This window comes from Rhinopithecus roxellana, chromosome 3 (assembly GCF_007565055.1).
Source record: "Rhinopithecus roxellana isolate Shanxi Qingling chromosome 3, ASM756505v1, whole genome shotgun sequence".
Lineage (NCBI taxonomy): Eukaryota > Metazoa > Chordata > Mammalia > Primates > Cercopithecidae > Rhinopithecus > Rhinopithecus roxellana.
Genome location: NC_044551.1, coordinates 9,700,747 through 9,718,529, shown reverse-complemented (window position 1 = coordinate 9,718,529; position 17,783 = coordinate 9,700,747). Strand labels below are relative to the sequence as shown.

The 17,783-nt window shown below is 35.8% G+C and overlaps 1 protein-coding gene across 2 annotated transcripts in view; it reads left to right on the top strand.

Annotated features, from left to right (window-relative positions):
• Positions 1-17,783, top strand: part of MTREX (Mtr4 exosome RNA helicase) — a 130,914-nt gene that overhangs the window by 68,924 nt on the left and 44,207 nt on the right. For both annotated transcript variants that reach the window (XM_010386472.2, XM_010386473.2), the window contains exons 17-19: positions 5,140-5,312; positions 5,961-6,029; positions 14,260-14,388. In XM_010386472.2, coding sequence (XP_010384774.1) covers positions 5,140-5,312; positions 5,961-6,029; positions 14,260-14,388 — 371 coding nt within the window. The remainder of the gene's footprint in view (positions 1-5,139; positions 5,313-5,960; positions 6,030-14,259; positions 14,389-17,783) is intronic.

The following is a 17,783-nucleotide window of genomic DNA, read 5'->3' as shown; positions in this document are numbered from 1 at the left end:
TTTTGAAAGACGTAAAACCAGTTTTTTTTTTTTAACATGAGAAAAGATTAAAGAAACTGATTTTTGTTTGTTTAATTTGGAGAAAAAAGACTGTACCTAAAGTTAATAATTTTCTGGAGTGATATGTGGCTGTAGTTAGAGTCCTGGATACAGAATAAATGTGACTTCTTAAAATATCTTTCAAACTTTTGACTCTAGTTAAATAGTCTGAGCACTGAAGTGATTTGGAGTGATATAAAAAGAATCTTTCTGGATGCTTCCTTGTTAAAACCCCATAGAAATTTCCTTATATCATTTTCTTCAATTCCTCCTGTCTGTGCTGCCTTTAGTGCTCACCTGATTCCTACAAATATAATGTTATATGTAACTCTGGGCGGGGCAGCAGGATCATCATTTCAGTGTGCAGTCTTCATTTTCATATAACTCTTAATGACTTTAATCTGTCAAATATTCTTTTATAGGGTTTAATTTTTTTTTCCTGATAATGTTTACTGCCATAATGCATGTTGTTTCGGATGGTATTCTAGTCTTTAATGACTGAAGTACAGCTCCTGTAAGCAGTGATGCAGTTCATTTAAAAAGAACCAGGATGATACCGTGTGCCCAAGGCAGTACAAAAGACTAGAACTTAGAGCTCTAGGAACAGTCTGTGAAAAGGTTGATGATAATAATAAACATAATAATACAGGAGCAATATCCTTCTGTTTACCATGAGCAATACTGTTAGCTAAGTATATTCTATGTCTTTTGTCAGTCCCTGACAGAAGACTGTCTTTTGTCAGTCCTTTTTCCCCCCAAAAGGAAAGCTTTGTGGGGTTATGTGCACTATGATTATCCTCATTTTGCAGATTAAGAAACCGAAGCACACAGGTTACATAGAACAGTTTGATACAGATCAATGGAGTAGAATTGTGAGTCCAGAAGTAAACCTATACATCTGTTGTCAGTTGATTTTTCAACAAGTAGTGCTGAAACAACAGAATTGTAACATTCATAATAAAGTTGCACCCTTACCTCACACCATATACAGAAAGTAACTCAAAATAGATAAAGCTCTCAATATAAGAGCTAAAAATTTAAAACTTTTAGGAAAAAACATAGGTGTGAATTTATGTAATTTTGGATTTGGCAGTGATTTCTTAGCTGTGACACCAAAAGCATGAACAACAGAAGAAAAAAATAAATTGGATTTTATCAGAATTTAAAACTGTGGGGGGGGGGTGTGTATTTGTTTATGGTTTTTGGCTTATAATTTTTATATCCTTTCTTATTTATAGTCTTGTTAAAATGTTAGGGCACAGTAGGCCTTAGAAATTAGATTATTTTAAACCTAGTTTTGTTTTTTATTTATTTATTTTAAGGCAGAGTTGTTTCTTTTTCTTTTCTTTCTTTTTTTTTTTTTTTTGTTTTTGTTTTTGTTTTTGTTTTTGGCCTTTTTGTCTTAGATCTGTTCATAATACATTTTTTGATTTATTTTGTCTTCTTATAGTTCATAAGACCACCATTTTAAAGAGGGTTCTGTCTTATATCTTGGAGGAAGAAATGTTATAGAGATCCAAAAATTTTAAATAAATGGGCTTTCTTGGGTTTTTTTACTCTATTAGTATTAGATTATGTATTTTTTGTTTAATTATATATAGTTGTGAATTATATCCATCTAATTAAAAGTCGCTATAAAAGGTCCAGGAGGACAGGATTCGGGGAACTTTTGGATAGCTAAATATGAAGAGACTTATAGGAAGGAAACAAAAATTTATTTGTTGAGGAAGAATGGTGTATTCCATCTCTGTGGGGACAAAAGCTCTTGTTGTTTAGGACCTTTTTAGACTTTGTCTTATATTTTTTTTATCTATTTTTAAAAATATTCTTTGTGGCCGGGCGCGGTGGCTCAAGCCTGTAATCCCAGCACTTTGGGAGGCCAAGATGGGCGGATCACAAGGTCAGGAGATCGAGACCATCCTGGCTAACACGGTGAAACCCCGTCTCTACTAAAAAAATACAAAAAACTAGCTGGGCGAGGTGGCAGGCGCCTATAGTCCCAGCTACTCGGGAGGCTGAGGCAGGAGAATGGCGTGAACCCGAAAAGCAGAGCTTGCAGTGAGCTGAGATCCGGCCACTACACTCCAGTTTGGGCGACAGAGCGAGACTGCGTCTCAAAAATATATATATATATTTTTTGTAATAAACTGATAATGTGTTGTTTTTTTTTTTTTTTTGAGTTTTGTGAGCTACTCACACACACACACACAAATCAGACCTAAATAGGAAGTTGTAAAAATTACAATTTGTTAACATTTTTGGAGGCCTAACTGGTGACTGGTGTCTAAAATTTTGGAGGCCTTAACTTGTAACTAGTTGGGTTAGGAGTGGGGGTAGTCTTGGGGACTGAACTCTCAACCTGTGAGACCTGATGCTATCTCCAGGTGGATAATGCCAAAATTAGAGGACATCCAGCTGACATCCACTGCTTGGTGTGTGGGAGAGAAAAACCCTCACACATTGAGTCACAGAAGGGTGCTTCTGCGTTAGTTACTGTTATGTGACATAAAAAATACAAAAAATGCCGGGCATGGTGGTTATGCCTGTAATCCCAGCACTTTGGGAGACCAAGGCGAGTGGATCACTTGAGGCCAGGAGTTCGAGACCACTCTGGCCAACATGGCAAAACCCCGTCTCTACTAAAAATACAAAAAATTAGCTGCACGTGGTGGCGCACACCTGTAATTCCAGTTACTCAGAAGGCTGAGGTAGGGAATAGCATGAACCCAGGAGGCAGAGGTTGCAGTGAGCCGAGATTGTGCCACTGAACTCTAACCTGGGCAATGGAGCAAGACTGTCTCAAAAAACATTTTAAGAAATAATAAAAAATATATTAAAAACACTTATTTTTTGGAGGCAGGGTCTCTGTTGCCTAGACTGGAGTGCATTGATACAATCATATCTCACTGTAGCCTCATCCTCCTGGGCTCAAGGAGTCCTCCAACGTCAGCCTCCCAAGTAGCTAGGACTTCAGGTGTGTACCATCACACCAACCTAATGTTTTATTTTTGTAGAGATGGAATCTCACTGTCTCTCCCAGGCTGGTCTTGAACTCCTGAGCTCAAGCTGTCCTCCTCCTGCCTCGGCCTCCCAAGAGTGTTGGGATAATGGGTGTGAGCCACTGTGCCTAGCCGAAAAAACACTTGCGTTTCTTAAAACACGTTACCTCAAAAGAAAATCTTTCTTTTTTACCTGATAGAATGGTCCTAACACCAGGGCTACAACTACAAATGCTAAAAAGATCATTCCTAAACAGAAAACTGCAACTATATATTTAACCCTTTTATCAAAATTCCTAAGAGCCATATAGGATGAATTGTACCTTCATCCCATCTGACAAAATAGACTGAAAATCAATACTACTATTTGCCTAATTATAAAAATGGCACTAGTTCTATACCTGTATAACCTTATCACGTCTAAACAGAGATACAATGTGGAGGAGATAGTGCTAGGCTACTGTTGCTGCCTAAAATCTAGACCATCATTGTGGTCAATTCTAATGGCCCTTCCATAGATTTAAAAAAAAGGAAGGGTATTTAAAAACTATAGGTTTTATAGGTCGGGTGTGGTGACTCGCACCTGTAATTCTAGCACTTTGGGAAGCCAAGGCAGGTGGATCACTTGAGGTCAGTATTTCAAGACCAGCCTGGCCAACATGGTGAAACCCCCATCTCTACTAAAAATACAGGAATTAGCTGGGCATAGTGGCTCATGCCGATAATCCCAGCTACTCAGGAGGCTGAGGCAGGAGAATCACTTAAACCTGTGAGGCAGAGGTTGCAGTGAGCCAAGACTGTCTCAAAAAAAAAAAACACAAACGAAAGGCTGGGCTCGGTGGCTCACATCTGTAATCCCAGCACTTTGGGAGGCCAAGGTGGGCGGATCACGAGGTCAGGAGATCGAGACCATCCTGGCTAACATGGTGAAACCCCGTCTCTACTAAAAATACAAAAATTAGCTGGGCATGGTGGTGGGCGCCTGTAGTCCCAGCTACTCGGCAGGCTGAGGCAGGAGAATAGCATGAACCCAGGAGGCGGAGCTTGCAGTGAGCCAGGATCGTGCCACTGCACTCTAACCTGGGCTGACAGAGACTCCATCTCTTAAAAAAAGAAAAAAAAGGCTATTGATTTTAAAAATGGAATTATACATTTTAAAAATCCAATATTAATACCTCTAAAGAAGCTCAAAACAAAAAAATTATATCCTAGTTCAATTATACCAAATGCCTAAAAATATAGAACTATTTGCCAAGATGTCTCCTACTTTTAAAACGAGACAAGATCAAATAAAAGCCTACAAACCTGCATGGCCTCAGCCTAAGAGACATATTCATACCATTTAATGGTAGACTGATCTAATTAATAACTAAATACAAGTCTAATAATACACCAATATCTTTGAAATGATATATCCTGTTAATATGAGATCCCTATTAACAAAAAACCAGGGTGTGGCCTGTGATTTATTGGTTGGTTTTTGTCCATGGTTCCTGATTTATAACTCCCATAGCCTTTGTATAGTCTTTTGTTATAATGCTGGGTCAGAAGCAGGTCCCAGAAGATAGAATTTCTCTCTGATCTGCTGCTGCCTTCCTTTCACCTGCTGCTTTTTATCCCCAAGGCAAGAATCATCTCCAGCTTTTCTGTTTTGGAGACCGACCTAAAAAATTTCTCTGATCTACCTTGTCTGAATTTAGGTCACAAGACACCCATTTCAAAAGAGATCCTGCCTCCTACCTTGGAGGAAGAAATGCTATACAGAAAGGCGCAAAAAAAAAAAAAAAAAAAAAAAAAAATTTGTAATGGGCAGATCTGGTTGGGTTTTCCCACTCAGTCTATTAGTAATAGATTGTAACCCACCACGTTTCTTCGCAGTTGTCAGTCATGTCTATCCAATAAAGCCTCCATAAAGGGCACAAGAGGACAGGGTTGGAGGAGTTTTTGGGTAGCTGAACACATAGAGACTTACAGGAAGGTGGAAAGTAAACAAAAACCGCAACTACACTGGCACCAACCTAATAGAAAAAATCCTATGTCTTGGATATAATTTAAATAAGATATGTAATTTTTCAATTTTGTACATGTGTTCTATTTACAGAGGTAAAGAATTCAGAAGAACAGTATAATAAAATAGTAATTCCCAATGAAGAAAGTGTGGTTATCTATTATAAGATTAGACAGCAGCTTGCCAAATTGGGTAAAGAAATTGAAGAATATATTCACAAACCAAAATACTGCTTACCTTTTCTACAACCAGGCCGTTTGGTAAAGGTATGTCATTGTTTCTTCATAAAATACTTGAATAATTCAATATTTAAACATATTTTTGTTAAAGATTCTAATTTATTTTTTATCCTGATAAAATGCTTCCTGCTACAATAATTGATTTATATTAATCATATTATTTTACCTGTTTCACATGGCACTAACTTAGGGGCTTATGCAAAGGCCTTTTAATCACCACTGGTTTTTATTTTAGGGACTATAAATTGAAGTAGATAGTTTTGGGATTAACATATAAAATATTTCTAGTTATGAAATGCTAACTATAACTTCATATAACTATATTCATGTAGCTATTCATATAACTATATTAAAAATAAGGCAATTTTAAGTTCTGGATGAATTCATTAGATATAAAATATTTATATCCTTGGAACATACTGTCATTTCGGCATTCATTTGCCAACTGAGAGATTCCTGTTATTGCTGTTCTAGGGGCAATTTCTAAAATGAAATTTGTCATTGATTTTTTTTCCTGCAGGGTTAATATCTTGTTTCTTAAATTTAGCAATGCTTTTGCAAAAGATATTTTATCAGAAAATTCAGAAGGCTTTATTAGTCTAGAATGTAGGTACGAAAGACTGAAATTGCCTTGTATATATACATTTGATCTTGCTTACTTGCTTTTCTTTTTAGGTAAAGAATGAAGGAGATGACTTTGGCTGGGGAGTAGTGGTGAATTTCTCAAAAAAGTCAAATGTTAAGGTAAACTGTTGTCTTTAAACTAGAATTGTATATCAATTTTTAGTGAAATGTTTTTTCAGGCTTATGAAATCGGTCTAAGAAGAAATAATATTACCTAAAGAGAAGCAGTAATAAATTCTGTCATGAGGAATGAATTGTTGGAATACACCCGGCTAATTTTTGTATTTTTAGTAGAGATGGGGTTTCGCCATGTTGGTCAAGCTAGTCTTGAACTCCTAACCTCAGGTGATCCACCCGTCTCGGCCTCCCAAAGTGCTGGGTTTACAAGTGTGAGCCATTGCACCCAGCCAGTCCTTTATGTTTTCTATGTATCGCCTCAACCATGAGAAAACTGTTAAATGGTGGTAGTGCTTTCCTTCCACTCCCCAAATCCCCCTGACACACACACACACACACACACACACACACACACACTCAGAGAAACACATGCATTATTTTCATGTAGCTATGATCTTCCTTGCAGGAGGTGAGGTTAACTGGACAGAGTAGTCTTTATTTAAGCCTCTCTGACAGCTATTAAATTCTCTTTTTATGTGGAGTTGAAGTGTGACATTGAATGCTAAATACAGTGGTTTCATGGACATTTATGTAACCCAAGATGGAAAAGCTAGCGTGCCTTTGCCAGTTTACTCATTCCATAACTTGTCTATAAGAGAATTTTGCTAGGGCAGAATATTTTTACCTGTACTGAAGTGCTGTAGATTCCTTTCATGCTAGGTTTTACATTTTTTGTTTCTTTTTTTAAATAGTTCTATGGAGATGACATGCACACACTGTAAAATTTTCCCAGTTAGGGTATATGACTCAGTGACATTTAGTATATTCGCAGATATGTGCAGCCATCAATCACCACAGTCAATTCCAGAACATTTTCATCATCTCAAAAAGAAACCTATGTCATTCACCTATCCTTCCATATCCCCCAGAAGTAGAGAAGATTTCCATCTGTTCCCGGTGTGTTGAATGTTTTTCTCATGAAAGATAAATATTTTGTCAAATATTTCTTACGTGCCCATTGAGATGATCATGTGATTTTTGCGTATTCTGATACGATATATTACATTAACTGGTTTTCAGATGTTAATATGACTGGATTTCCGAGATAAATCCCAGTTTGTCATGATATATTATTCTCTTTATGTATCGGGATTCAGTTGGTAGTATGTTTTTGAAGATTTTTTATGCCACTATTCATAGGAAATGTTGGTTTATTGTTTTCTTGGTGGCATCTTTGTTTGGGTTTGGTATTAGGGTAATGCAGGCCTCATAGGATGAGTTAGGAAGTGTTCCCCTTTTCTTTCATTTTTTGGAAGAGTTTTTGAAGAACTGGTATTAAATTTTTTTTCCCCAATATCTTCATGACATTCAAAACTTTTAAAATATTTGGTAGAACTTGGCAATGAGGCCACTTCGGCCTGTGCTCTTCTTTATGGGTAGTTTACTTAGAGATTACTAAGTCAATCTCTACTTGGTATGGCGTGTTCTTCAAATTTTCTGTGATTTACTGATATACAGTTATTCATAGTATTGTTTTTTAATCCTTTTTATTTTTGTATGGTCATTAGTAGTGTCTCTTTCATATCTGACCTAGTCGTTTAAATCTTTCATCTGGGTAAAGTTTGTCAATTTTGTTAATCTTCTCAATGAGCTTTTGGTTTTACTGATTTTTTTCCCTCTGTTTTTCTGTCTCTATTTCATTAGGTTATGCCCCATCTTTTTAATTTCCTTTCTTCTGACTATAGGTTTAGTTTGCTGTTCTTTTTTCAATGTGTTAAGGTAGAAGATTAGGTATTAACTTGAGATACCTCTTCTTTTTGAATAGAGCTTTTACAATTATAAATTTCCCTCTACAGGTGCTTTAGCTGTATTCCATAAATTTTAGTATATTTTATCTTTTTCATTAATCTCAAAATATTTTCTAATTTCCCTTTTGATTTCTTCTTTAACCCATTGGTTATTTAGGAGAGTGTTAATGTTCACATATTTGTTAATTTTCCAAATTTTTGTCTTTGTTATTTCTAATTTTGTTTTTGTCAAGAATGTACTTGGAATTCTTTCAGTAGTTTTGAATTGTTCTAAGCTTGTTTAATGGCCTGACATGGTCTGTCCTGCAGAATGTTCTGTGTGCAGTTGAAAGGAATGTGTATTCTGCTGCTTTAAGGTGGGATGTTTTATAGATGTCCTTTAGGTGTAGTTGGTTTAGAACTTCTTTTAGAGTGTTGTTCAGGTCTTCGACTTCTTTCTTTGCAGACTGTTCTGTCTGGTTGGTCTATTATTATCTATTCTTGAAAGTGGAGTATTGAAGTCTCATAACTATTATTGTTGTATTGTCTATTTTTCCCTTCATTTCTGTCAGTTTTTGCTTCATGTGTTTTCAAGCTCTGTTAAAATGTATTTTGTTTTGTATCAGCATAGCTATTTGAGCTCTCTTTTTATTTTTCTTTGCATAATATTTTTTCCCATTTTTAAATTTTCAGTCTTGTTTATATCAGCAAGTTTAAAGTGTGTGTCCTGTACACAGCATACACAGCAGTTGGATTTTGGTTTTTTTTTAATCCAATCTGAAAATCTGTTCCTTTTTTGGATTGCTTAATCTGTTCACATTGAGTTTCATTACGGATGTAGTTGGTTTAGCAGCTGCCATTTTAGTTTTTGTTTTCTGTGTCTTGTGTCTTTGTTTTATCTTCTTTTACTGCTTTCTTTTGCATCATGTGAATTTTTTCTAATGTGGCATTTTAATTTTTTAAAGATTTCATATACATATGCATGTATGTATGTGTGTATACATGTATATATATGTATATGTATATAGCAACAGAGAGAGAGATTTTCTTAGTGTTTGCTGGGGCTTTCCATATACACATTATTAGAATAAGCTTTAGATTTACACTGACTTAATTCCAGTGTGATATAGAGGTGTTATTTCTATATAGCTCTATTCCTTTTTCTCTCTTTTCATGGTTATACATATTACATCTATAAATGTTACAAATCCAGCAATATATTATTATGATTAATACTTTATGTACTTTTAAAAAATTATTTATTTATTTATTTATTTATTTATTTATTTATTTATTTATTTGAAATGAAGTCTACTGTGTCGCCCAGGCAGGCTGGAGTGCAGTGGCACAGTCTCAGCTCAGGGAAATCTCCGCCTCCCAGGTTCAGATGATTCTCCTACCTCAGCCTCCCAAGTACCTGGGATTATAGACTCACGCCACCACACCCAGCTAATTTTTTGTATTTTTAATAGAGATGGTGTTTCACCATGTTGCCAGACTGATCTCAAACTCCTAACCTCAGGTGATCCGGCTGCCTCAGCCTCCCAAAGTGCTGGGATTATAGGTGTGAGCCACCATGCCCGGCCACTTTTTATTACTTTTAAAGCTTATAGAAGAAAGGAAAGCACGTGTGTATATATCACTTTTGTTTATACTTTTATTTCTATCTTTTATAATTATATAATTATCTTTACCAGTCTTCTTTATTTTGTTATGTAGTTTCAAATAAATGTCTAGTATTACTTGATGTTAGCCTGTAGAACTTTTTGTGTTTCTTATAAGGTGGGTCTGCTAGAAACAGATTTTCTCAGTTTTTAGTCTATCTGAGAATGTCTTTATTTTGCCTTCATTTTTGAAAGGTAACTTTGCTGGATATAGGATTCTTGGTTAACAGTTGTTTGTTTTTTTTCTTTGAATATGTCAGCTCATTGCTTTCTGGCCTCCATTGTTTCTGCTGAGAAGTTTTCGCAGTTAGTCTTGTTGAAGTTCCCTTGTAAGAGATTCATGTATTTTTCTCTTGCTGCTTTCAAGATTTTCTCTTTTTGGTTTGGCTTTCCGCACTTTTATTATAAATGTATCTGCATAGAAAGTGACTGAACTTTTTTGCCTTTATCCTACTTGAACTTTATTGAATTTTCTGGCTATATAGATGAATTCTCTTTTTTTTTTTTTTTTTTTTTTCAGTAAATTTTGAGAAGTAAATTTTCAGCCACTATTTCTGTTTTTGTCTTGTCATCTTTAGCGACAGACTCTCACTCTGTCACCCAGGTTAGAGTGCAGTGGTGCAATCATGGCTCCCTGCAGCCTCAAACTCCTGGGTTCAAGCAATTCTCCCACCTCAGCCTCCTGAGTAGCTGGGACTACAGGTGTGCACCACCATGCCTGGCTAACTTTAAACAATTTTTGTAGAGACCAGGTCTCATTATATTGCCCAGGCTGGTTTCAAACTCCTAGGCTCAAGCAATCCTCCCGCCTTGGTCTCTCAAAGTGCTGGGATTACAGGTGTGAACCACTGTGCCCAGGCCGTTACTTCTTTGAATATTTTTCTGCTCCTTTCTCTAAACCTCTCCTCTGGAACTTCCATTATGGGTATGTTGCACTTAATGGTGTCCTAATTCCTCTGAGGCTTGGTTCATTTTTATTTGTTTGTTCTTGCTCTGTGCTTTGGATTGCATAATCTCCATTAATAGTCTATCTTCAAATTCACTGGTGATATTATCTGTCAGTTCAGATCTACTGTTGGGCCCCTGTAGTAATTTTCCTCACTTCAGTAAATAGGCTTTTAAACTCCAAAATTTGCTTTTGGTTTCTTTTTATATTTTCTATTTTTTCATCGATATGTTCTATTTGATACAACATTGTTATTGTACCTTTTACTTCATTAATTGTGATTTCCCTTGATTCTTTGAATATATTTATAGTGGCAACTTTTAAGTCTGTTTACCCTAACATCTGATCACTATTATAGGCAGATTCTGTTGCCTACTTTTTCCCTGTTTTATGGGTCATAACTTTCCTGTTTCTTTGCATGTCTCTTTTTTGATAATATGTTGTAGTAACTCTAGGTATTGCCCTCCCTGCCTCCACCTCTTGCAGGCCACTGTTGTTATTTCCTTGTTTGTTTATTTAATGTTGGGCTGGATTGTTTGATAGAAGTCTCTACGTCTTACCTCCTATAGTGTTTAGCCTTTTAGTTTGTTTCTGGGATAGAGTTGGGGGTCACAGCCCTGGTTATGCCCACAGTCACCCTGAGATGACAATGGTTTGGACAGGGGTCTCTATGGCTTTACCTTTCTCTGGGCATACCCAACTGTTAAGCTCTATTAGCAGGAGGACTCCTCCCATTATCATTTTTAAAACCAGGTTCTCTTCTGCAAACTCTCTGCTATACAATTTAGCCTATGTCTCCAAGGAATACGGATCTACCAGTTGTATTTCACCACAGCCTCTGCTGTTTCTGAAAGTTAATCTTAGTCTTGAATTTCCTCAGGCTCTGTTACAAATAAAATCTGGTCCTTTGGGAAGATATTAAGAGTTGTCTGTTTTAAGGCCTATTTCTTCACCCAGGCAAAATCTCTGAGTCAAAATTCTAAAATTGGGGGTAGGGACAATGCACACTTTTCTCTGAGTAACATCCCCGCTTTAAAAGCTGGGGAATAGGTGGAGGGTTGGGGTGGTAGCCTCAGGTATTTTCATCTTGCCTCTCCCAACATGGACCCATTGCCTTATGAACCAGGGGAAGGGCTGTTGGGGCCCTTTTTCTCAACAGTACCACACCAAGATAGAGCCTCAGGCCAACCAGTAGAGGCTAGGTAAATGAAAGGGAGCCTCTACCTTTCAGCCTTACTTGCAGAGGACTTAGCAGCAGCAACAGGTAGGTGGGAGGAGGATGAGAAATGTTCACATCCTGCCCCTCCTAAAAGTTAGCCCTCTTCAACTAAGAGCTGCAGGGATACTGAGCCCTTCTGTATTTTTGGCTTCACCAGTCTGGAGTTTCTGCTTCAGTGAAGTGGGAAGAGTGAGGGAGGGAGCAGTCTTTGTTCAGATATCAAAGACTTTAATGAATTTTAGAGGTTTTTTTTAGACTAGATCTTTCTTCACTTGATATATTCCCTTACGACGTTTCCAGAAACTTTAAATGATTGGTTTTTCATAATTTTTTCCAGTTGCTGGGGAGCAGGCTTGTGGATCACACTGTCATGCTCTGGTAGTCTGAGGTTCAGGAGAGAAAAATTATAGCTAACATAATTACAAGTATGCATACACACACAGAAGACATATTTTTAAAAAATTACTTGCCTCTTTTGATCCTAAATTCATTCATGTGACTGTCTAACTATAAAGGTAGAATCAGTTGATGAGAGTTCTTTTAGGCAAAGATAAAATGAGGATTAGAGAGGAGCACATTCATTTTTTTCTGTTTCTATTGATGTCACTGAAACTAATTTTTCCATTTCACTACTTGAATTTGTTCACGAAAAATGTGAAGTACATTTTTATTAATTTTGGGATCTAAGTCAGAATACAAATCCAAAGATTTTTGTGGCCAGTAGAGCTTGCCAGAGGCAGAGGGTGTATACAAACCAACAAAGAAAACTTAGAAGCATTTTAAATAAATAAAAATGTAATTGTACTTGTCATTGTTATTTTAAATTGCTTGTTTCTTTGCATTCTACAAGCTTGGGATTACCAAATTGTGTTTTAATTAGGTAATTTCAGTTTGTAGCCAGAAATTAGCCACACTTTAAAAGGAATAAAGAAAAGCTGGGAAAAACAAGTTCAGTCATACTGTTAAGAAGTAAAAATTAGGACTTATAAACAAAAATCTAAATTAAGATAATAGAAGACTTAACTAGTTTTTTGTCTGAAAGTTGACATTGATCCGTCTTTACAGAGTGCAAAACTAAAGCAAGTTAGCTAAGAAAAAATTAATAATCTTAGGAAATACCTTTAACAGCAAATTTTCATTTAATGTTAAAATGTAGAAGGTTTCCTAGTGTTTCCATAGTAACACTTGAGAATATTTCCATAATGCTATAAGTTGGTTTTAGTAGCTCTGCATAAATAGATGATTATGTATGATATACTTGAGTTAAAATAGTCACTTCTGTGATTGTTGTGTCTTACAGAGAGTATTAAATTTATTAATGAAATCTACAAAATTGGAACCAAATCCAGCAACAGAGTTATCTAGAAACATTAAAGATTGCTCATATGCCTGTGGGGTTTTTTGTTCAGATACTCACATCTTCCTAACACTTTGGAGCTAATTCATCTATCAAATTGTGTTATGCATCTTATTCAGAGGGTTTTTTTCCTCCTCTGTAAAGCTAATATGATAATCATTGAGTCTTCTTATAATCATTGGCTCCTTAGGAAGACTTGATAGTTGATCGCAGCTATTTGTTCAGCTCATTGTTTGTAAAACTCATTTCATAATGACTGAACACAATCTTTGCAGATAAAAATAATCTAATCAAAATACTATCTTCATCTTTGCTTTGTGTTTAAACTAAGGAATGTTTTGCAACTTCCTTTAACCACATTTTGAACTAACGTATGCTGAGAAAAAGTTAGTTTTTCTTTCGTATTGTAATAATAGAGTGTATGCTTTCTTTGAGGAAATTTGAACTCGATTTAAAATAATTGTGATTTCTTTTTTCTTCAGCATTTGAAATACGTTTTCTTGTTAAACTATTGGTAGTTCATTGCAGAAATAGGTTGTAGAAATGGATTCATTATCATCTATTGACAGATTTTCATTTTTTTAGTAGGAACTGTCCTGGGTGGAGGCCACATAGTCAAGTCATTGCCATATAACTTTCCTTTTTTGTATTTTATGCAAAATAGATTATTTAAATATTTTAAAAAACAATTCTGTACTGAAAAAATATCTTCTATTATTGCTTGAAAGATACAACTGAAACATACATTATCATAGTGTAGAAGTTGTGGTGAGATCTTAGTAGTTGTTAGATCTTCAGAATTATAGTTTTATTACAGAATATTAAAGACTAAAAGACAGTAAAAATTGGAACCACATTATAGAAATGCTAGCATAATAAGCAATAAAATAATCTCTTCTCAATCTATCTTTTATGTTATTTAGAGTGATTTGAAGATACAAATTAATTTTCTGACACTGAAAATTTTAGTTTCTTAACATTATTAGAAACATTCTGTGACACACTTGACAGTGCTTGTACTATTAAATTAGAATTTATAAATACAAAATTTATAAATACAAAGTTATTTCTGTGTTTTCTCATCCAGTGGAAGATGTTGAATCCAGAGAGACAGTTTTCGTTTCATAAAATAAATATGTATTACACAGTTTGTGTCAGTCATAATGCTAAATGCTGAAAAAATAGTTCCTGTACAGATGGAACTATTTATGGGCCAGTTTCTTAAGAATGAATGAACATCTTCTGGTTTTTTTTTTTTAGCCTAACTCTGGTGAACTGGATCCTTTGTATGTAGTTGAAGTACTTCTTCGCTGTAGCAAAGAGAGCTTGAAAAATTCAGCTACAGAAGCTGCAAAACCAGCTAAACCTGATGAGAAAGGAGAGATGCAGGTTTGTGCATAACTTTCTGTCTTCAGATTTCAGATATTCTGTAACTTACTTATAATCACCAAAGTTCTCCAATGGGATGGTAATGAACATACTATCATGATCTCTAAATCAGAATTTTTCAAGATATTTTAAGGTATATTTAAGGTAAAGCTTTCTAACTTATCAGTAGGATAATTAATGAGATTTGTTTTATTTTTCTTTTATCAAGTTACAACAAGATAAATCGTGACAAAGTGAAAGAAAAAGTATTCAGTCATTGAAATTTTACATGAAGCTGGATTTTACCAGGGCTGTAAAGATTTTTCGTTATCTTTGCTTGTGACTGAGTAATTTTACAGTTTGAATCCATTCATGCTGTTTATTTCCCATTCCCATGGAAATATAGGCAGTCCTGATTTAGGATTTTTTGACTTTACAACAGTGCAAAAGCGATAATCATTAAGTATTATAGAACATTAATACATTAATGAGATGTTTGACATTTATTACAAAATAGGCTTTGTGTTAGATGATTTTGCCCAAATGTAAGCCAGTGTAAGTGTCCTTAGCACATTTAAGGTAAACTGCACCAAGTTATGTTTGGTAGATTAGGTGTTCATGTATGAAATACGTTTTTGACCTAACAATATTTTCAGCTTACAACTAATTTATCAGAACATAACCCAATTTTAAGGAGGAGGCTCTGTAATGACTGAAGCATTATTTTAACAATGAAAAATTTCTACCTAAGTTTCCTTAGTTAAAATCATTTAATTTACATGTGCTTTTATTAAATGTAAAATGTGGCGTATTGGATAGGTCTTTTACAAAAAGTCATTGCAATGAAATTTGTTATTATGAGATTGGTTTGTAGAAAGTAAAATCTGCCACTGTAGTATCATAAACTTCTTCTTTGGATTGATAAATTACGGGTTTTGGAGTTAGCAGTATTTTTAAAAAGGCAATTCACTGTAACATTTTAAAATGATGATTTAAATGTTTATTTATAATTCTGAATATTACCTAAACTTTGGCCTCCTTTTCTTAGTCTTCTAATTTGTTCACCTCTAGAATTCCACCACCAAGTGAAACTTGTGTGATTTTTATTTTTTTGTAACATTTATTTTACTGACTGACTGCCTAACTATAAATGAGGCTAAAACTCCCACAGTTTGGCATATACTCATTGTCCCCAAAGGGCCTTTAGGAGTTATTGCAAGTTGGAATAGCAAATGTGTGCCACACATCTCAACATTCTCCCTTTCTCATGGCGGACATTGATAGTAAGTCACAGCACTCTCACACTGAAAGCTCAGATTCTTCCAAGAAAATTATATAGGCAGTCCTGAAACCAAGGCAAAGGGAGGACCTTTCCTCTGCTCCTGTGGCATTTTTTATTATGTTTATTTCAGTCTACGCTGCTAAGGAAATTGGCAAGGGGTGGGGGATTTTTAACATGAATTCTACATGTAGTCTGTGACTTTAAGGGGATGCAGCTTAATAAGGAAGCATTTCGTGCTTCAGAACTGCTCAGGGTTGGGTAATTAGTAAAGCTTTATAAAGGAAGTAGTGAGATTTTAGCAAACTTGTAGGAACATGAGTACCTTTACAGACAAGAATTATATTCCTAGCAAAGGAAGCCACATGCATAGAGCATGAAACACCCTCTTTAGAAAGAACTTCATGGTTTTCTGTTCCTTGTGGTTAATGACAAAGGCATGACACAACGTACAGAGAGAAGGACTATAGGTTAAGAAACAATATTATATATATTATATATAATATATATACATAATTATATATTATATAAGTATATGTTTTATAAATATATAATATTGTTTGCCTTGTAGATTATCTTGAATAGAAATCCTAGACAGAAATAGTTCTGTGGGCAGTTTATAAGGAAACATTAGCTCTCAACTTCATTGATTGTGTAGCATTATTCAGGGTAGGTTAAAAGCAGGCTTCCATTGCATGAGATAAGTAGGATTTCCATAATCATCCTTGCCCTCTCTGACTTTGAATGGTTGTGATGCCAAATTTAGCTTTTTATCAGCGTTTATAGAAGACTACTTTCTTTTTTTTTCTTTTTTCTTTTTTTTGGGGGGGAGGGGTGGATGGAGTCTCGCTCTGTCGCCAGGCTGGAGTGCAGTGGCATGATCTTGGCTCACTACCACTTCCACCTCTCGGGTTCAAATGATTCTGCTGCCTCAACCTCCCGAGTAGCTGGGACTACAGGCGTTCGCCACCATGCATGGCTAATTTTTGTATTTTTACCAGAGACCAGGTGTCACCATGTTGGCCAGGATGGTCTCGATCTCCTGACCTCGTGATACGTCTGCCTCAGCCTCCCAAAGTGCTGGGATTACAGGCATGAGCCACCGCACCCAGCCTTGAAGACTACTTTCTAAAGTGACTTTTCCTTGTACCTATAATATTCTTGAACTTACTTTTCTAAAAAAGGCTTAGAGTGTGTGTGTGTGTGTGTGTGTCTGTGTGTCTGTGTGTAGAGAGCAAGAGCACTCCAGTTCTGAATTACATTGATTAACGGAGGTGAACAGTTTAATGTGTTCTAAAGATCTCTTGCAGTTTTGACACTGTTGCTTTGCCAGCTCCCATGTGTCTGACCATTTCCCCTTATCACAGCCACGTCATGGTAGTTAAATGAGACGCAGTGTCAGGGAGTGAAGATAAGGGAGTTCTGTTTTGTTTTTCTAGACAAGAAACTCTGTGGAATCATTCCCCATTAGGTAAAAACATCTATAAAAGGACATGGAATAGAAGATTACAGATTAGAACTATATACTTATAAAAATTAGAGGATTAAGATATCAGTACTTGTCATGGAATAATATTTGCAGTTTTGGCAGGTTTCAAGCATGCAGTGAAGATGTACTATGGAAATCAGATTTTTTGAGGGGGTTAACTTTGAACGTATTTTAAATTGCTGATTTAAACTCTTTGTCTATTAGGTCAAATTTCTTGGCTTCTCAGGATATTTTCTGTTAATTTTTCCCTGTGTATAGGTCATACTTGATTCATTTCTTTACATGTCTCATAATTTTTCATTGAAAATTGGACATTTTAAATAATGTAGTAAGATGGATTAGGGATCCTTTAGAGTGCGCCTAGCTTAGACCTAGAAAATAAATAAACAAGGCTGGGTGTGGTAGCTCATGCTTATAATTCCAGCACTTTGGGAGACTGAGGTGGGAAGATCTTGAGCCCAGGAGTTCAAGACCAGCCTGGGCAACATAGTGAAACCCTGTCTATACAAAAAATAATAATAGTAATAATAGTTAGCCAGGCATGGTGGCATGTGTGCGTAGTCCCTGCTGTTTTGGAGGCTGAAGTGGGAGGATCGTTTGAGCCCAGGAGGTTAGGGCTGCAGTGAGCCGTGACCATGCCACTGCACT